The 21,188-nt window shown below is 45.0% G+C and overlaps 1 protein-coding gene across 1 annotated transcript in view; it reads right to left on the reverse strand.

Moving 5' to 3' along the window:
* Positions 1-314: 314 nt before the first annotated feature.
* FBXO32 (F-box protein 32) overlaps positions 315-21,188 on the reverse strand; it is a 38,314-nt gene continuing 17,440 nt past the window's right edge. Inside the window, exons 5-9 of the mRNA XM_004047491.5 lie at positions 11,405-11,498; positions 10,363-10,547; positions 3,586-3,768; positions 1,795-1,938; positions 315-652 (exon numbers count right to left, since the gene is read on the reverse strand). Coding sequence (XP_004047539.1) covers positions 563-652; positions 1,795-1,938; positions 3,586-3,768; positions 10,363-10,547; positions 11,405-11,498 — 696 coding nt within the window. The 3' untranslated portion in view covers positions 315-562. The remainder of the gene's footprint in view (positions 653-1,794; positions 1,939-3,585; positions 3,769-10,362; positions 10,548-11,404; positions 11,499-21,188) is intronic.

Consider the following 21,188-nt stretch of genomic DNA (forward strand, 5'->3'; position numbering starts at 1 on the left):
TAGACCATTGTGTGGTATCTCTGTAGGGTAAGGCTCTGTGCCCATGCAGGTTTAGGATGGGTGGCGCTTCCTTCGCCTTCTCAAAACAAACACCAGATCAAACCCCAAAGCCCAGGAATTTCTCCTATGTAGTTTTCCTTCTTCTTTTTTTCTTTTCTAAACAAATTTTCACATTGTAAACAAAGCGTCCTATTTTGTATTTGAGTTTTGCCTTTTTCTTCCTAGGGAACTATAAGGGAGTTTCTGTGACCATTAAGAGGACTCCATTTTCACCGCTGAAATAGAATTATTGCCCTTATAGTCTTGCTGGCAAATTGTTAGAAAAAAAGTTTATTTACAGTATTTTGCTTTTCCATACCAATTCTAGTGAGAAGTTCACATTCTTAAATCCCCAGTCAGCAACTGCATTTCTCCCCTCCAATGTCCTCTCCGTGACTTATCTCTGAAGTTTCGAGCCAATGTTTAAAATGTACACTATTTACAAATGAAGTGTCCAAATGCCATATTCCCAGCTCTCCAGTCAGCAGGGGGACCCTTCTGAAGTGTTGTCATGTGCTGGGATTCAGAACTTGAACAAGTTGATAAAGTCCTGGGGTGAAAGTGAAACGGAGCAGCTCTCTGGGTTATTGGCAGTGCACGGATGGTCAGTGCCCTGGAAAGGAACACATGGTTAGCTTCAAGTTCTCAGAGGCCTCTCTTTGGCTTTTAGCACCATAAGGCATTTTCCAACTTCAAAGCAACAATTCTCTGTCAATAATGCCCCAGGCCTAAATGTTGCATGTTCTCACTCGTATGTGGGAGCTATAAAAGTAGATTTCATGAAGACAGAGAGTAGACTGGTGGTTACCAGAGCCGGGAAAGGGAAAAGGAAGGGGATGCAGAGAAGTGGATCAATGGGTACAAATATACGGTATGATAGAAGGAATAAGACCTGCTGTTAGATCAGTAAGTGAATGTAGTATATAATAATCTATTGAATATTTCAGGCTGGGCGCGATGGCTCACACCTGTAATCCCAGCACTTTGGGAGGCCAAGGCAGGTGGATCACTTGAAGTCAAAAGTTCAAGACCAGCCTGGCCAACATGGCAAAACCCCATTCTACTAAAAATTACAGAAATTAGCCTGGGTGTGGTGGCATGTGCCTGTAGTCCCAGATACTCAGGGAGGCTGAAGCAGGAGAATTGCTTGAACCTGGGAGGTGGAGGTTGCAATGAGCCGAGGTCCGACCACTGCACTCCAACCTGGGTGACAGAGTGAGAGAGACTCCGCCTCAAAAAAAAAAAAAAAAAAAATCTACTGAACATTTCAAAATAGCCAGAAGAGAAGAACTGGAATGGTTCTAGCATAAATAAGTGACAAATATTTAAGGTTATGAATGTGTCAAAGTACATTGATTTAATCTTGACAAATTACATGAATTACATTATCGCATGGACCCTGAAACTATGTACATCTATTATGCATCAATGAAAAAATTTTACAAGTCTGGAAAAACTAAAAGCTATGTGTTTCCATGTGTAAGTGTGTGTACCCGTACACACAGAGAGAAGAGGATTTAAGGGGGAGTGGGTGGAACGCAGAAAAAAGTAAACATAAGAAAGTGAAGAAAATGGAGGTCTATAAAAGTCCTTCCCCCCCACCCTCCCAGGCACTGAATCAGTTTACCCTCACTTTCAGCTGGGGGCTGTGATGCGGAAGAGGCGGAAAGGCGCTGGCCTCACCATGCTGGCTGGCACTCTTGGCTCTTAGGGGCTGGGCTGGGGGTCTGTGGCAGCCACCTCTGAGACACATACCTTCCAGGAAAGGATGTGACAGTGTTTGCAGAGCTGAAGGGTATCTCCATACTGCTCTTTCCTTGGGTAACATCGGACAAGTTTGAAATACATCTTCTTCCAATCCAGCTGCCCTTTGTCTGACAGAATTAATCGTTTGCGGATCTAAAAAATCAAATGAATAAAGGAAATTGCAGGAGAGTTTGTCAAGAAGATGGCTTGTGGTTTTCCGGTTCTGAAAAGGTTTACTCTCACCCTTTCCCCCTCTTTTCAGCTCTACAATAGCCAGGAAGGAAAACTGTCACTATATAAAGAAGTACCTGCTTAGCTCTCCTCAGTTAAACAGTAGCTTTTAACCAAGCTTAAAAAAAAACAAAACAACAACAACAACAAAAAAACCAGGTGGCTGGTGACATGTTACTAGTGACCTTTACTCAACTGTGGCTGGACGGTCCTTTAAAGTTTAGGTGATCTCAGTAAACAACTTTAATCTTTTCTTTGCTGTAGACTTGAGTGATCATTTCCAGGGAGATGCAATAACTGCTTGGCACCAGGGCTCTATTTTATATCTAAATATTAGTGGCTTCATGAACAGAACTTGTTGAACTCACACATCCATATAAAGAAACTGGAAAAAGACCAACAAACTTGAGGCAGCATGATGAAGGGAAACAGGCTTGGAGTTGGTGTCTGAAGGCCCAAATTCAAGGTCAGGGCCAGTTCCCTCACCCAAAGAGCTACTTCACTAATTTGGATATGTCACTTAGCCATTTGTGGCTTTAGTTCCTTCATCTGTTTAAAGTGGGCACAACAATGCCTATCCTTCCCTGGGCCATCAGAATAAAATGAAATGATATCTGTAAAAGTACTCTAAGGCGGGGTGTGGTGGCTCACACCTGTAATCCCAGCACATTGGGAGGCCGAGGCAGGCGGATCACCTGAGGTCAGGAGCTCGAGACCAGCCTGGCCAACATGGTGAAACCCTGTCTCTACTAAAAATACAAAAATTAGCCAGGCATCGCGATGTGCACCTGTAATCCCAGCTACTTGGGAGGCTGAGGCAGGAGAATCATTTGAACCAGGGAGGCAGAGGTTGCAGTGAGCCGAGACTGCACCATTGTACTCCAGCCTGGGTGACACAGTGAGATTCCATCTCAAAAAACAAAACAAAACAAAAAGTACTGTAAAGCACTCAGAAAATGTAAGTTATTGTGTTACAGAAAAAAAGGATGGGTGCCAATTTATGATTTTTTTGAGTGAGTTGTAAAATGAGAATAGGTTAAGGATGTAAGTTTAATTTTTTCCATAAAAACTACCTGAAACACACACACACACAACATCTCTATTTAAAAACTCAGACGATGTGGGCATGGGGACTCATGCCTGTAATCCCAGAGCTTTGGGGGTGCCGAGGCAGGAGGACTGCTTGAGGCCAGGAGTTTGAGGTCAGCCTGGGCAACATAGAGAGACCCTATTTCTACAAAAACAATAATAAAAAAATTATCCGGGTGTTGTGGCATGAGCCTGTAGTCCCAGCTACTCGGGAGGCTGAGGTGGGAGGGTTGCTTGAGCCCAAGTGGCTGAGGTTACAGTGAGCTATGATTGCATCACTGCACTCCAGCCTGGGCCACAGAGCGAGACCCTGTCTCAAAAAACAAAATAACAAAACTCCTTCAACTGTCATTTTTCAGTCAAACCAGGGAACCTGGAGTAGGGGGAACCCAGACCTCAGGCTTGAGCAGGGCACCAAGGAAGCTTGGGGTGAGGGCCAGAGAAGGAGGGTGGGAGGAAAGCCCGCTGGGCCTTGCTGACCTGCCGCTCGGAGAAGTGGTACTGGCAGAGTTTCTTCCACAGCAGCCGGTCTTCGCTGAGCACGTGCAGGTCAGGGGCAGCCTGGCCCAGGCTGACCAGGTCCCGCCCGTCGCTCAGCCTCTGCATGATGTTCAGTTGTAGGCACAAAGGCAGGTCAGTGAAGGTGAGGCCTTTGAAGGCAGGCTGCAGAGAGAAGGGTGACAATAGGTGGGGGGGCCAGAGAGCAGCGATTCACCAGGCCACACCCTCCGGGCATGCAGCTGTGCCCGTCCTCCACCCTCAAGGCAGTTTATTGATAAGAGGTCGAAAGCAGTAGTAAATCTTCCCATCCTAAATGCAGACAGGAGACCATGGCCATGACCCACAATGAAGTGTGGAGTGCGCTGAGCTGAGTGGTGCCAGAGGGATCGCCCTACGTTTCCAAAGCTTGAAACTTTCACTCTTAAAGACTCTCCAAATAGCGCATGTGCTTTACTCAGTTCACACAATTACAAGGTTCGCTGCTTTCCTGAAGGCCTCACTGCCCTGGATGGAGTGGCCCAGCCTGCCACCCCAAGTCCCATCTCTCTGGCCCCCCTCCAGACATGAGGTCCCTCCAAGTAGGTTTACTCACTGGCACCTAAACACACCTGGCTCAGCCTGACCTCAATGCCTTCGCCTCCCCAGTCCTCTCTGCCCGGCCACGTGGTCATCCTGCTCAGATCCAGTTCAAACCTACTTCCTCTGAAAGGCCTTTTCTGTTTTTGTGACTCCCTTACTCACTGCACCTTCCTAGAATTCTTAGGATCTCTTTGAGACACATTTTGCAATATCCTTCTTTTTGTCATGCAACATGAGCTTTTTTTCTAAAAGAAACTTTGAAAGGAACATTCTTGCTGGAACTTAAACTCTATGAAGGAAGGAATTTTAATCTTTTTTCACTACTGTGTCCAGGGTGTCTACAAGAGTGCCCAGCACATAGAAGGCGCTCAACAAATACCTGTGGAATGAATGAAGCCCAAATAATTAAATAGGTAGAAAACAATAACACAAAGACTCTGTGCTAGGGTGTGTGTGTGTGTATGTGTGTGTGTGTGTGTGTACGTGCACATTGGGAATGGCAGGTCCAGAAGCCTTTGGCCCAAGCTCCACCATCCCTTGAGACTTCTCTATTTCAACCGAGGCCTCCGTGGAGCATTGTGAAAACTGCTGGTCTGTGGATGATACCTTGGTAATTAATCGCGAGCTTCTCCAAGAGCTTCTGGTACATCCCTGAACTTATTAATATATTTAAGCCTTTATTGTTTTAAATTTTGATGAGCTTATGGTACCCTGCCCAGATCTACATCCTTGAAGGCAGGGTCTAATTTTATGTCCCTTGTAGACTAGCCCAGCACAAGCCACCTCTCCTGAGTGCCTACTATGGCCTGGTGCTGAAGTTGCTGCAATGAGCTCTTCAGGCTGGTGAGAGACCCAGAGGCAGAAACAAATAATCATAAAATAATATGAAATAATACAGTAAATGCTGTCATGGAGGGAAGCACAAAGCGCTGTGGGAAGAATCTGCACCTGGGAATCCGCATATGTATTTGCTGATGTGTCTTGAACAGCAACAGGATGCTGCCATCCAGATAAGTCAATAGACCACCTGGGACTATTGTTCCTTGTCCTGCCCCTGCTGGTTCTGGGTGAGCTCTTGATTTTGGACTACTCACATTTTTACATCAATGTTCTGTGACCTCTGAGAGGTCACAGGGGAAAAATAATACAGGATGAAGAAACCCTTCCTTAGCTCAGGGGAAAATATCCTGAGAATGGGTATCAATTTCCCCGCCCAAATTTTTACAGGAGCCAAACTCTGTACAAAGCACATCGAAGCCTAAACACATGGAGGATTCCAGGAGACACTAGGTCTGGGCAGTTCTCTCCTGTGTCCCCAGCAAGGCAGGGTAGGCACGAGGTGGGGAGGGAGCAGTGGCAAGGGGCCTTGGGAAGGCTGAGCTATGGAGAAGAATGGGAGGTGCAGGGGAGGAACATGGATGGACAGGCAGCACATCTGGATCCCAGCTCCCCTGGGAAGTCTCCCTATGTCCAAAATGAATGGCTTAGAAGACTCTGAAGATCCCTTCCAGCTCCAACAATCTCAGATGTAGAAGGACTTCGGCCTCCTATTTCATTCAAAGTATCTATGACTTGACAATTTATACCGCTGGGTTCTACCCCAGGCTGCTGGGCAGAGCTCTCAATTGTTTGCAAACTTCAGGTCTTTGCCAACCGCAGAAGGCCCTAGACCTATTTATCGTTTATCATCTCCTGCTGATCATATGAGCTAATAAAACTGCCAGGAGATTTTCTTTTCGTTTCCAACACTTCAAAGCCTCTACTTTTTTGGTTAAAACTCCCAGGCCAATTATTACATTAACTCCTATTAAAGGCAAGTCCACTTGGCAGGGTTCACTCTGTCAAGTTTTCAAACCTGAACTTTTCCAAAATCCTTGCCCAGACCCCATGCTAAGCCCTTCCTCCTGATAAGTGGTTAACTGCTTACATGCCTCTTCCTTTCGAATATAAACGTATAAAAGAAAAATTAGTCACTCTCGCTCCTCTAGTCAAGCATTTGGCTAACATCCACTCGGGTCTATGTCACTCCTCACATGCTTCAAAACAGTGCCCTGCCCACCACATACTGTCACTGTATTTGATTTTTTTCCCAAGACCGAGTTCTCTTAATTTGTTTCCTTCATTCTTTATTATATTAATTATTTTGCCAATAAAAATTGGCTCCATAGAATTAGATATAAAAATTTTGCAGGAAAACAAAATTTTATGCTGGAAGGAGAATGACAGAACTTTGGCAAAATAGAAAGCATTTACTCTGAAAGTTGACTTTATATTTGCATATAATAACGTACTTCTCTTTGGGCCAAACTGTTAAAAAAGCAAGTTTTAAAATACAGTCCAGACTGAAGTAATTAAGTCTTTTTTCTTTCTCTCTCTCTCAATTTCTCTTTCCTCTGCAGAGTTGAGCTTCTGTGTGGAGGCTGGGCGCAGTGGCTCACGCCTGTAATCCTGGTACTTTGGGAGGCTGAAGCGGGAGGATTGCTTGAGCCCAAAAGTTCGAGACCAGCCTGGGCAAGATGGTGAAACGCCATCCCTACTAAAAATACAAAAATTAGCTGGGTGTGGTGGCAAGTGCCTGTAGTCCCAGCTACTCGGGAGGCTGAGGTGGGAGAATCATGTGAGCCCGGGAGGCCAAGGCTGCAGTGACCTAGGACCATGCCACTGCACTCTAGCTTGGGCAATGGGAATAAGATCCTGTCTCAAAAACAAACAAACAAACAAACAAAAACAAAAAAAGAAAAGCCCTTTAAGGCTCCGTGGGTTCCAGTACAGCTCTCAATATAAGGAAGCTCAGAGCCAAGGAGGGTTGGGACAGAGGACAGTGGGAGGAAGATACAGTGGTTGAAAGCACAGCCTCTGTGGACAGGCCTGGGTTCAGTTCTTGTGCCACATCGTACTGAGCATGAGGCGTCAGCCAAATTATTCTTAACTACTTGTTCTAATTGTTCTCATTTATAACATGAGAAAAAGCTTATCCTACAGTGTTGCTGGGTGGGGCGGATGACATAATGCATAGAAGCACTCAGTACAGTGCCCAATAAATGCTAGCCACTGTGATGACTCCTATTTACAATTCTTCACTAGGTGAGTTAATTAATACATGCAAAGGACTTAGAACAGGGCCTGCACAGAGCCAGCCCTTAATAATAACAGCTGATACGTTTACAATACTTACTGTGCATTAGGCACTGTGCCATCTGCTTTCTATATGTTAACTTATTAAATCTCACACCATGGCTATGAGTTGACACTATTGCAACTATTTTCCAAATGAGGAAAGTGAGGCATGGAGAGACTGAATAACTTGCCTCAAATCCTGCAGTTGGGGCCGGGCGCGGTGGCTCATGCCTGTAATCCCAGCACTTTGGGAGGCTGAGACAGGCGGATCACTTGAGGTCAGGAGTTCGAGACCAGCCTGGCCAACATGGTGAAACCCTGTCTCTACCAAAAAATACAAAAATTAGCCGGGTGTGGTGGTGCATGCCTGTAATCCTAGCCACTGGGGAGTCAAAGGTAGAAGAATCGCCTGAACCCAGGAGGTGGAGGCTGCAGTGAGCTGAGATCACACCACTGCACTCCAGCCTGGGTGACAGAGACCCTGTTTCAAAAAAAGAAATCCTACAGCTGGTAAATTATTATCATCATTCATAATACAGGGCCATGTTTTCCAATTGTGTTCCTTTGAACACTGAACGAGTACTCAGGCAGGCAATGGGAGGAGACTCCCTTTCAACCATTCATTCATTCAGCTCAGATTTACTGTCTCCTGCTCTGTGCCAGGAACAGGGAATAGATGGGTAATGTCCTTTCTTTGTGGAGTTTATAAGCTCATAGACAGAGACAGAAAAGTGCACACACATTAGACAATTTCAGATCATAACTGCTTGGAAGAAGGTGATATGATGGTGATGTCCATAGATTGGATGTTCAAAGAAGGCAGCAAGCTTCAAAGCCCTGAGGCAGGGCCAAGCTTGGAGTGTGCAGAGAATGGCTTGGCTTGGCTGGAGCTCCTCGTGCAGAAGAGATAGTGAGTGAACTTCAGTGTTTGATCTCTTCTTCATGGGATCTCATTGGATTAAAGAGAGTTTTTTAAAAAGCTGGATCATTGGATAAATAGTTGGAAGAAAGCTGGATTGAAAAAGTTTGGAAACCACTGATGTCAAGCAAGCTTTGCCATTTTAGGAATACGGAATCCAAGGTTCTGGCCTCAGCTCTGGCCCTAAGTGCTGTGCATCACTAAGAAAGTCACTGGGTGTCTCTGGTCCCCACTCCACCTCCACTCCAAGAGGGGTAACAACAGCTACAATAGCTAGCTCCGAAGAGTGTTTGTGGATCAGCTAAGGAGGGTTCTGAGCATGTGAGCCTATGGCAGTGCAGGGTATGTGGACAGATGTGGCCAGGAGGGGTCCTTGGAAGTGGACAGAGGGAACAGAGGCAAGCTCCAGGCAAATGTGACCATCTAGAGGTTTTTCGTTTTTTTTTTTTTCCTTGAGATGGAGTCTCAGTCTGTCACCCAGGCTGGTGAGCAGTGATCTTGGCTTACTGCAACCTTCAACTCCCGGGTTCAAGTGATTCTCCTGCCTCAGCCTCCCGAGTAGCTGGGACTACAGGTGTGTACCACCACGCCTGGCTAATTTTTGTATGTTTAGTAGAGATGGAGTTTCACAATGTTGGTCAGGCTGGTCTCGAATTCCTGACCTCAAGTGATCTGCCTGCCTCGGCCTCCCAAAGTGCTGGGATTACAGACATGACCCACTGCACCTGGCCAACTGTGATCGTCTAAATGGGTGTTCTGAAGTTGCTGAAGGGAAGTGCCCTTGGGACACATGGGACCCGCTCGTTTATATCACTGGCTGGACAGTTCTCTCCTGGCCTTAGAAAAATCCCAGTCAGTCAGTCCAGGCCATAGAGAATGCCAGAAACCAGGTAGAATGTGTAAGTGGGTTTTCTGTGAGAGATAAGTCGGGAACTTGGGTCTCACATTCACATGGTCAGACTATCTGCCTACACTTGAGATGTGGGAATGGGGTAAATTATTAGAATAAATCAGGTAAATGTTCATAATAAATATGTACATTCTCTTAAAAAAATCAAATACTTGAGATCATTTCTGAAAGATGACTTGCATCCGTGCTCTGCTGTGTGTGTGTGTCTGTGGGTGCAGCGTGTAGGTGACTCTAAGGAAGTCACATACCTCTGAGCCTTCGAATGATTCTGTTTCACAGCTTAAAAAGTGCAGGTACAGAGACGTAATTACCAGTAAAGTCAGGAACATGCATTTTGAAAACTTTATCTAGTAAAACAGTTATTTAAAAGAAGCCAAAGGATTTCTTCCTGCTACCTTCTCCTGATATGAGGCAACCTCAAACTTTATCAGTGTGGGTCCCGGAAACCACTTAAGCCAGTTACAGTCAGTGATGAGATAAATAAGCAAAGTGCTACATGAGCCGCCTGAGTGTGTCTGTCCCTTAGTGAGCCCTAAGAGATTACACCAGCATCTTCCTCCCTTTTTTTTTTTTTTCTTTTTTCTTGTGCCTTGGTCCTCCTGCTCACTATTAGGAGGACAAGAGCTGAGGGCCAAGCTATGTTGTGAAAGCCAAAAGAAACAACTGCTATAGATCGCCAAACCTCACTGGTAATATACGGCTTTTCCTTTTTGCTTTGAGAATTGCTCATCATTTTCCCACATGTAAGTTCGCAGACTTTAATCAAAGGCTTCCTTTGTCATAACTACCAATAATCGGAACTAGGATTTTAAAAGGCTGGTACCAGTTCTCCAAGCTACTGCCTTCCCAGCTCTACTGTATTCAAGACAGCAACCTAAGGCTGCAAACAACTCATGCTTTAGGAGGAAATGAGCAAAGAGACATCTCTGAACCCCGTTAAAGATTTCAGCAGGATGGCCAGCATCTCCCCAAAAGCCAAGTTTCCAGCTTTCCCATAATAGTTCACCAGGCTGTCATCTTTCATGTACTTTGATCCCGTTTTGCCAAGTTTTTCTTCCCACCTCCCTTTATCAGGAGGTCCCCCAGCCCACCCTCAGCACCAGGACAAAGCAGCAGATCAGAAAAGACCAGACTCTTCCATCACAGGAGTGAATTCAAAGTCTTGGCGAGGCTGTCCAGTATCCCTGTGGAGGGACCCACTGCCGGGAGGAGGCTGGGCCTGCCCGCTTACCCTGGTGATCTGAATGTTGTTCAGCTGCTGCTGCCAGTGGAGAATCGTCTCCATCCGATACACCCACATGTTAATGTTCCCGACCAGCACAGACTTGCCGACTCTTTGGACCAGTGTACATAAGGATGTGTAGAGGGTCTGGAGTAGTTCCCTTATTAGTCTAATGTTTTGCTGGTCTTCAAGGACTTGAGTAGGGAAAAAAAAAATAATTAAAGTTATGATACTGGAACACCCTGTATTTTACACATGAGCTTGTCTCTGTCTGTATTCTACTCGTGTTACCCAGGCACTGCCTCTGGGGATATGGTTTTCTTCCTCACCAGTGTTTATTGTACGCTTGGCCAAGCTTCTGCACTTGAGGTTAAAGGGTAGAGTTTCCATTATCTAGGTCCCTCTTTGTTCTCTTCTTTCTCATTTTCTATAAAGCCTCTTTCTCTTTTCATTGTTCTCCCAGCAGCCATGGTTCACCTGATCAGAAAGCCACTTCTCTTGCCCAGAAGTGACCCCGTTTAGGACAGTCAGTGGAAGGAGCATGGTTTCAGGGGTTTAGAGCCTGGGTTCTAATCCTGTCTGGCTGACTCTCTGTGTGATTATGGACAAATCACTTCTCCTCATGGGCCTCAGTTTCCCCATGTGTACAATGAGTCAGTTGAACCAGAGACCTAAGGTTCCTTCTAGCTCGAATAGTCTATGACTCTATTCTGACTTTGTACACATGTCGATTTTCTAGGAATTTGGGACCCGGAGGCTCGGTAGCCAGTGTTGGGAACTGTGTCTACACTGAGAAGCCTACAAGGCTTACAGTAGGGCAAGTGGATGGTCCCAAAGAAAGGACAGGAGGGTGATGGTCTCACCCTTTGCCATGAGGATGAGTTGTACCCCTTTCCGAACTGGAATTTAGTGTCTCTAAAATGTAGCTGGAGTTATTCATTTCCATCCATTCACATGTCTTTAAGTCTAATGACACGTCCACTTCATTGGAAAATCCATCTGCCCACCTCCATGCCTATAAAAAGGGGCGAGAGAGTGAGAGAAGGCTCACCTTTCAGTACCACTTTTTCCAAAATATTCATGAAGTTCTTTTGGGCGATGCCACTCAGGGATGTGAGCTGTGACTTTGCTATCAGCTCCAACAGCTGAGGATAAAAATAGAAGTTGCCAGGCTTAGAATACAGAGATATTTTTCTCCTCTAATCTTCACTTTTGAGTCCCATGACACGTGGATACAGACTGACGGGGAGAGATAAATGGCAGGCAGGGCCACAATGCAATAAAAAGCAGATGCTCAGAGTGAAAGATAAATGGGGTAATTCAAAACCCAGGATCGGGTTGAATATTTAATTGCTTTTCTTCTTTTAAATATAAAGAATTTTGGCTTCAGCCAGGGCTAATTCATTCTACTTGTCCTACTTCAGCAAGTGAAGCTGACGTACCCTGAAGGGAACAAAATCTCCCATGACCTGTGAATGGCTGAGTTCTGCAGAATCACCTCCTGGGGGAATTCTTCTGCCCCCGCTTGAACTCCTTCCTTATTGGCACTGACTGCTCGCGAGGCACCTAAAGCCCATGTTCAGCAGCCATGTGCACTTTTTCCATGGAAGTGGAGAGTCTTATCCTGATACCTCCTGCTTCTGCAGTGTTCAATAAACATGTCTATTGATTAGACTCTTTCACTGCACTTAAATTTCTGTAGAAAGACGCCAAATCACAGGAAGAGAGAGAAATTCAGGGATGTATTTTATATGATGTCACTGTGGCTAAAAACTTGGATCCTTGTAGCTCTTGGCCTTAGATTCAAGTCTTGATTTGAACATGTATTAGCTCCGTGATGATGGGCAAGTTACTATATTTCTTGGTGCCCCTCCCAGTTTGTTCATCTATACTAATAATATTTAGAGTCTTTAATACAAGGTTGAGTATTTAATACCTTTAATACAAGGTAGAGTCAATAATACAAGGTTGTTGTGAGTGATGATAGGAGAATGCACATAAAGCCCTCAGCAAGTACCTGGCACTAATTAGGTGCTAAATAAAGGGTTTTCTTTGTTTTGTTTTTTGAGACGGCATCTTGCTCTGTTGCCCAGGCTGGAGTGCAATAGTGCAATCTCGGCTTACTGCAACCTCTGCCTCCCAGGTTCAAGTGATTCTCCTGCCTCAGCCTCCTGAGTAGCTGGGATTACAGGCATGTGCCACTACGCCTGACTAACAGTTTTTTTTTGTTTTTTTTTTTTTTTCGTATTTTTAGTGGAGACAGGGTTTTGCCACGTTGGCCAGGCTGCTCTTGAACTCCTGACCTCAGGTGATCCACCTGCCTTGGCTTCCCAAAATGCTGGGATTACAGGCACGAGCCACCGCGCCCGGCCAGTTTGTTTGTTGAAAAAGTATGTCCCATTCCTACCAACCCCATAATTGCCAGACAAAAATAAATGAAGATAATAACTGAAGTTAGTGCATACTTAGTCCAATCTTTTTTACCTTCTATAGCAAAATTCTTTACTGACATGGCAAGATTAAAAAACAAATAAAGGCCAGGTGCGGTGGCTCATGCGTGTAATCCCAGCACTTTGGGAGGCCAAGGCAGGTAGATCACGAGATCAAGAGTTCAAGACCAGCCTGGCCAACATGGTGAAACTCCATCTCTACTAAAAGTACAAAAAATTAGCCGGGCATGGTGGCACATGCCTGTACTCCCAGCTACTCAGGAGGCTGAGGCAGGAGAATTGCTTGAAGCCAGGAGGCAGAGGTTGCAGTGAGCCGAGATCGTGCCATTGCACTCCCGCCTGGGCAACAGAGCAAGACTCCATCTTAAAAAATAAAAAATAAAAAACAAAGATCCTATTGTTGAAAAATGAAACTTTAGACTGGAAGGAATCTTAAGAGACCATCTAGTTCAATCCACTTAACAGATGAGCAAAGCGAGGCTCAAGAGACCCACCTTATGAGCCACTCCACAACTAGTGAGGACTCAGCAGAGTCCTTCTCAACACAGGAAAATAACACACTTCATGCTTTCAAAGGGTTAACAAACAAAAGAGATTGATATAAAGTGAAAGTAATTAACTTCACGAGAACCCACCAGGCCCCCAGAGAAAACTATTAGGCTGGTGCAAAAGTAACTGTGGTAATAACTAGCCTGAGACTCAGTAGACTAGACACAGAGAACCGAGACCCCTCCTTTACACTGAAGCTAGAATCTCCGCTCCTAGGAAACTTTCTAAGAGAGTTTCATCTCCTGGCCAGGCCTCAGCCCAACTTCATTTCAGATCAATAAACACTGAGCATGACACTGTGGTGGGCGCTGGAATCAAGGCTGAGGGAAGAAGCAAGATGAAATTTTAAAGACTGGGTTGCAGAGGAGAATGGAAACTTTTGGATCAACAGCCTAGGCAATTCAGAGCACCTCTGCTTCCATGGCATTTGCATAAAATGTTTGTCCCCGTGGAGCTCTTTAGGAGCCTGTTAAATCACACACAGACTTTTAATTTCCTGAATGTAATTTTACTTTACATATTAAAAAAAGCCACCCCCAAACCAAACTCCTTTTTCTCCCTGGCTTCTGTATCTTTTCCACATGCAGGGAGAGATGAGGCTAGCTGACTGGGAGGAGGCGGTGGTTTGTTGCAATTAGTACTGGTGATCTAGTTGGAAGTCAGGAGCTCACCGAGTGTCTGCTGAAAGAGGCGGGAAATCAAAACACCAGTAGAGACCATGGCCATGGGCGGTGACCACACCGAATGCTGTGGTTTAGCTTTGCCACCAACCAGCACGTTGACAGTCAAGAGAGGAGTGAAAATGGCACAAAGGGAATGGCCAAACCTTTCATTTACCTCCCTGACCAACAGCAAGATTCAGAAGGCCAAGATGATGGTCTATTAATACCCTGATCCTCACATGACCAACATGAAGCAGATGAAAGAAAACAAAAGCCTCGGGTCGGCTCTTGAAGGGCAGTCGGCTGTGCCCTGTGACTCATCACTGGGTAGGAGGTGGGGCAAGGGGTTGGGAGGAAGGCAGCCAGAGCTCTGCCTGAAATCCATCCAAAACCCAGATTCCATGTGACTACCATCTCATGAGGGTGTCAGTTTTAATCTTGTCAAAATATGCACCAATCACAAGGACAAGTAAACTCTCAACACTATGACTGTGCACTGGAGGAGAAACGAACTGTCTTTGGTCTGATTATCTTCTCTAAGGAGAAGGAGGAATATAGCAGCAAAAATTTGTCAACTGACAGCATAACGACATGTTAACCATTCTGTGCTTCATCCTATCTCAAGGGAAAGTCCCCCCCACCTTTTTTTTTTTTAACTGTCAGACAGCTGTGGAGTCAGGAGAAAGAACCCTGGAAGAGGAGAAGACCTGGATTCTCTAGCTGGGTGACCTTTGTAACTGTCATTCATTTAGCAAGTATTTTCTGAGTGTCCACCCTGTGCTAGCATCGTGGTAGGTGACAGGGACCTGATGATGAAGACACATGATCCCTAGACTCATGGAGTTTGCTCTTCAGCCTACAGTGTAAGTCATTTAATCCCTCTGAACTCCTGATTCTTCATTTCTAAAATGGAAATAAAAAGACTACTTACTTCACAGGATTGCTATGAGAATTAAGTAAGATAAATATGTACAAATCCACAGTAAATACCAAACATAAGGCATTTTTATTATAAGATATTATTTCTTTCCCTTTAAACTCCAGTCTTTTTGTGAAGTTTAAAGTTGACATCAGGGGTTAGCAAACTTTTTCTGCAAAGTGCCAAACAGTAGGTGTTTTAAGGTTTGTGGGCCACATGGTCTCTGTAGCAACTACTCCACCCTGAAGCTATAGCACCGAAATGGCTATAGACAATGTGTAAATGAGTGGGCATGGGTGTATTCCAATAAAACTTTATTTACAAAAGCAGGTGGAGGGCCAGATTTGGCACCTGGGCTATGTCATAGTTTCTGGTATATATCATAAGAGTTTAAGAGTGAGGGCTCCAGAGGCAAACTGTCTGCCTCAGTTTTCCCATCTGCAAAATATGCACAGTAATAGTACCTACTTCAAAGTTGCTGTGAAGATTAAATGTATTCACATAGCACTCATAACTGTGCCTGCTACAAAGAATATACTCGATACATTATTATTGTTAGCTTTTACCATAATACAGAGCATTACCAAGTAAAATTATTGCCAATCAGGAAATAGTGAGCTAACAGGGCAAAGTACAACCCATTTAAAGACCTTCAGAATTGCTGTATTTCAATTGTAGCTGTTGTCAAACAAATGCATAAATGCTTTCACACTGTAATATTCCTTTCTGTCATTTTACTATGTTGGTGATACATTTAATAGCACCCTATCTGTTGATAAAAGTTAACGCTGATACATTTTATGACTTGCATAGTTTTTCTACCATGGAGTCTTATTTTGCTAACAATAACAATAACAATGGGGTGCTTACTATGTGTCAGCAACTGCAGCTAAGCACTGTACATTTGTAATCTTGTTTATCTTTAACAACAACCCAGTGAGATAGGTTCTCCATTTAACCATTGAGGATATTGAGGCTCAGAGAAGTACTCACCTAAAGCCATACCAGCAGTAGCAAATGCTGGAGCCAGGACTTGAGCCCAGATATGTCTAACAGAGAACACATTTTCTTTTTTTTTGTTGAGACAAAGTCTCACTCTGTCACCTAGGCTGGAGTGCAGTGGCACAGTCATGGCTCACTGTAGCCTTTACCTCCGAGGCTCAAGCTATCTTCCCACCTCAGCCTCCCAAGTAGCTGGGACCACAGGGGCACAGCACTATGCCTGGCTAATTTTTTTTATTTCTATTTGTAGAGACAGGGTCTTCCTATGTTACTCAGGCTGGCCTCGAACTTGCGGGATCAAGTGATCCTCGTGTTTCAGCCTCGCAAAGTGCTGGGATTGCAAGCATGAGCCCACTGTGCCTGGCAGAACATATATTCTGATAGTTTCAGGACTTCAGTTTGTCAAGGCCAATCAATTTGCATGGAGGGCCAAATTTTACTCCAAAATGGGAGCAATACCATTTATTGTTATGTTCTGGGGAAACAGAGTCTAGAAAATTTTATATAATATTGGGCTGGGCGTGGTGGCTCACGCCTGTAATCCCAGCACTTGGGGAGACCAAGGCAGGCGGATCATGAGGTCAGGAGATCGAGACCATCCTGGCTAATGGTGAAACCCCGTCTCTACTAAAAATACAAAAAATTAGCTGGATGTGGTGGCGGGTGCCTGTAGTCCCAGCTACTCAGGAGGCTGAGGCAGGAGAATGGTGTGAACCCGGGAGGCAGAGCTTGCAGTGAGCCGAGATCACACCACTGCACTCCAGCCTGGGTGACAGAGCAAGACTCCATCTCAAAAAAAAAAAAAAAAAAAAAAGAAATTTTATATAATATTATGTTGTGACTGGTAATCAACTTTTAATATTAAGGGCACTGTAATGCTCAGAAAGTGCTAACAGCACATTTAGGATGAGGCAACTGCTTTGGGTAAACCACAGAGTCTACTTTCCACATCAGCATCACTCTATAGGCCCAGAGCTACTACTAGGTAGTGATGTATGGAACTAGTAGTGAAGAGAGCAGAATTTACCGATTTTTAAATTTTTTAATTTTTGAGACAGAGTCTTGCTCTGTTGCCCAGGCTGGAGTGTAATGGTGTGATTTCGGCTCATTGCAACCTCCACCTCCCAGGTTGAAATGATTCTCCTGCCTCAGCCTTCTGAGTAGCTGGGATTACAGGCACCCGCCACCACACCTGGATAATTTTTGTATTTTTAGTAGAGATCGAGTTTCACCATGTTGGCCAGGTTGGTCCTGAGCTCCTGACCTCAGGTGATCCGCCTGCCTTGGCCTCCGAAAGTGTTGGGATTACAGGCGTAAGCCATCGCGCACAGCCCAAATTTATCAATTTTATTTGTGTTAAGAGAGCTGCGTGCCTAGGAAAGTAGGTTTGTATCTAGCAATCTGTGTACCAGGATGACTTAGCCAATTGGATTCTTTGCCCCTAGCCACAAGAGAAAAAAAGAACAGAGGAAAATGTCTTGTTTGGAAGTGGCTGCTTGTTTTTGACTGGGCAAATTTTAGCCCAGGTGCCAGTAATTTGTGGCTATGTTTAAAGAGAGGCAGGGGGAGGGAAGGGGAAGGAGGAGGAGGCTTCTCGGCTCCTCTGGAATTCCGTGGTGTCATTATCGCGTGGGCACTCTGGGCATCCGGCATGATCTGCAGTGACGAGCCGTGCAGTACCAGGAATGGCTCTGAGCTACTGGAGGGAGGGATGGTGGTCACCGCATGCTGAAACCACATCCTGCCCTTCAGCTTTGGCTCATGCTAGTTCTGGAGGCAACGAATAGGAGACAAATCTAGTTGCAAGCAATATCGTATAGCAAATCTCAGAGCGGATATCAACCAAAGTTTGAAGTGGTGTGTGCAAGATGAATGGGCAGAAGAGAGATTTCCCTCTTATCTCACTGCAGTCGTGTCAAGAGCAGGCTTCTTACGTCTTCTTCCCTACAGTTTATTTTAGCATAGCATTCATAGTTTTAAAAATCCATCAGTTCACGTTACTTCTTTGCTTAAAATCCTCAAATGGCTTCTCCTTGCGCTTAGGAAAGAACTCAAGCTCCTTACCATGACTGGCAAGGTTCTCCCTGATCTGGTTTCTACCCCTTTTCCAGCCTAGTTTTGCACAAATTCACTCTGCTCCGGCTACACAGGTTATTCGTCTCTCGAATAGGTCAAGCTTATTCTCACCTCTGGGCCTTTGCCTCTGCCACATCTTTACATGCTCGGCTCCATCCCATCCCTCAGGTCTCAGTTCAAACGTGGCCTGCCCCGGGCTCAGAGGGCCCTTCCCTGGCCATCTTATGCAAAAACCTCCCTGTTGCCATCTTCACCTTACTATGGTTTCATTGTTCTTCATTGTTGCATTTATGCATATCTGAATTGGTCTTGTTCACTTACTTGCTGATAGGCTAATTAGGATGGAACCCTCAAGACAGCAAGTGTTGTCCTGTTTCCCACTCTACCCCCAGCTTGGCACATGGTAAGCACTCAACAAATAGTGTTTTTTAAAACATACATTTGTCTTTTTGAATCAAAGAGTGTTGTAGCTGGAAGGGACTCAGGAAACAGTTTACCCAAATTTCCTCCTGCTATAGATGAGGCAGCTCATGATGGCCAAATGACACATCAAGGTCAATGGCGGACCATCTGGCTGGTCAGGCTGGTATCTATATGGAGACTGGTTCCAGACTGATGCCCCAGGAGTGGCAGGGGCCTAGGAGTAAATTACTTATAATGCAAACATATCTCAAACACTTTCCAGAAGGGCAAGCAGCCTGAGATCTGGAGGGACAGTAAACACTTGGGCTTTCAGAAGCATCAACAAAAATAGCAGCTTCCTCTACCTGTTAGTTTAAAAGGACAAAACCACAAGGCTGTTGCCTAAGCATGCTCTATCATTCTCATACAGAATTGTTAAGAATAAGAACACAATTTATCCCCAAATTCCTTATCTCGTATAACAGTGGGGTGTTACAGTATGAAGTATGTGTCTGATTGGAAAATCTGCCAGAGTTATCAAAGGCAGAAAAGAGTCCCAGCCTCAAGCAGCCTTGCCATGCCTCACATGCTCAATACCCAAGTTGGGTGCCCATCTACAGGAAGGTTGTGTCTTCTATAATAAACCTTTAGTTAGACTAGGCAGTGTCTCTCTCTGCTCTGAGTGCTGGGTACTTCCAAGACCCTTATTTACTCAATGAATAACACAGATAAAAAACCTGGAAAGTTTTGTTCTGACTTTGAGCTTGAACACTGACAGGTTGAAAGAGAAAAAAATTTCAGCGACATTAATAATCTGCAGGCATGTCAAGATTGGATAAATATTATTTGCAAGTAAAACAGCTCTCTTTTAACAGAGGGAGTTAAAATAATAAGGAGAGCCAAGTTTACACGCATTAATTGTATTCTCAGCAGAGACAGACTTGCCTCTTCATCTTTTACCCATCCTGGTTACCTTTTTTTTTTTTTTTTGAGATGGAGTCTCACTCTGCTGCCCAGGCTGGAGTGCAGTAGTGTGAGCTGGCTCACTGCAACCTCTGCCTTTCGGGTTCAAATGATTCTCCTGCCTCAGCCTTCTGAGTAGCTGGGACTACAAGTGCCTGCCACCATGTCCGGCTGATTTTTGTATTTTTAATAGAGATGGGGTTTCACCATGTTGGCCAGACTGGTCTCAAACTCCTCACCTCAAGTGATCCACCTGCCTCGGCCTCCCAAAGTGTTGGGATTACAGGTGTGAGCCACCACACCTGGCCCTGGTTACTTTTGAGTTGACAATGGCAGTTTATTCCCCATTACATCCATGTGATCAGCGATGTCTGGCTTGGCGATCTTCCTTAAACTGAGCTCCCATCTATTCCAGCAACTGTCACCTCTGCCCTATGGTTCTATAGGCTGAATGTCACATCGCCATTGGCCCCTGACCCACAATCATTCCCCTTCACTTTTGTTCCTTCCCATTTCTAGGTTCTGCTTACATTGCTTGTCCCTGCAAAGCCTTCCACTTGCCTTTCCATCTGGCCAAATCCTGGCCGTCCCTCAAGGAAGGAGAATTTCAGGTTCTACCTCTTTCAAGAAGCCATCTCCAAGGCTCCTAGACTGTACTAATTCAACTTGCCATTTGAATAGTTATACTTTGTCCCCCAGAGTAGCCCAAAAGTACCTGACAAGCAGGGGCTAGGTCTGACACGATTCTCAAGTGGCTATGGCAACACTAGGTGCTTGGGCCCGAAATAGAAATACCCATTCAGGGGCTCAAAAGCATTCATTTAAAGCAATTTGCCGCATGTGGAGACCTAGCAGGAGGATGCCGTCAATTCCCACTCCTTGCCATCAGAGACCTCTTCCTGTAGTGGACTCATGAGGCCTTCAGATTCTGGGTCCCAGATACTCAGAGCACAGTATAAATACTCTTGGGAGCATCCCTCCTTGGATGAGAAAAGGTCTGTGGGACTGGCACTGAAAACCCAGCTCACCTGCCCAATTTGGCACATCCCAAGGTATGATAAGCCCCCAACAGAGCCTAGATGCTTAGGTAGAATTTTAATAGAAAACATTGACCAGGTGCGGTGGCTCATGCCTGTAATCTCAGCACTTTCGGAGGCCAAGACAGGTGGATTACAAGGTCAAGAGATAGAGACCATCCTGGCCAACATGGTGAAACCCTGTCTCTACTAAAAATACATAAATTAGCCAGGCATGGTGGCGGGCACCTGTAATCCCAGCTACTCAGGAGGCTGAGGCAGGAGAATCGCTTGAACCCGGGAGGCAGAGGTTGCAGTGAGCCAAGATCGCAGCACTGCACTCCAGCCTGGTGACAGAGTGAGACTCCGTCTCAAAACAAAACAAACAAACAAAAACAACAACAACAAAAAAAAACAAAAAAAGAAAGAAAACACTGCTGGGATGCTGGTGGTATAGGTTTAGATCCTGAGTCATTAAGAAAAAAAATTATACAAAAGGGGCACACTTTTGATCCAGCAGTCTCTGAAGTGGTACTGGAAAGAAAATCAGGTAGAAAAATAATAAAACAGAAATCTCAGTATTTTATATCATCTTTAATCTCTGATTTTGTGTATTTTCTAATGTCCACAATAAGGTCCCTAAAGTTGATGATGACAGTAACAGCAACAACCATTACACTCCTTGAATGTTACCACGTACCAGGCGCGGTTCTACAGCATTTACCAGGTTGAAATTCAATTTCATTCTCACAGCAACACTGCAGGGTAGACATCATTACTGGCATCTTTTAGAGGT

Source organism: Gorilla gorilla, chromosome 7 (assembly GCF_029281585.2).
Source record: "Gorilla gorilla gorilla isolate KB3781 chromosome 7, NHGRI_mGorGor1-v2.1_pri, whole genome shotgun sequence".
Classification (NCBI taxonomy): domain Eukaryota; kingdom Metazoa; phylum Chordata; class Mammalia; order Primates; family Hominidae; genus Gorilla; species Gorilla gorilla.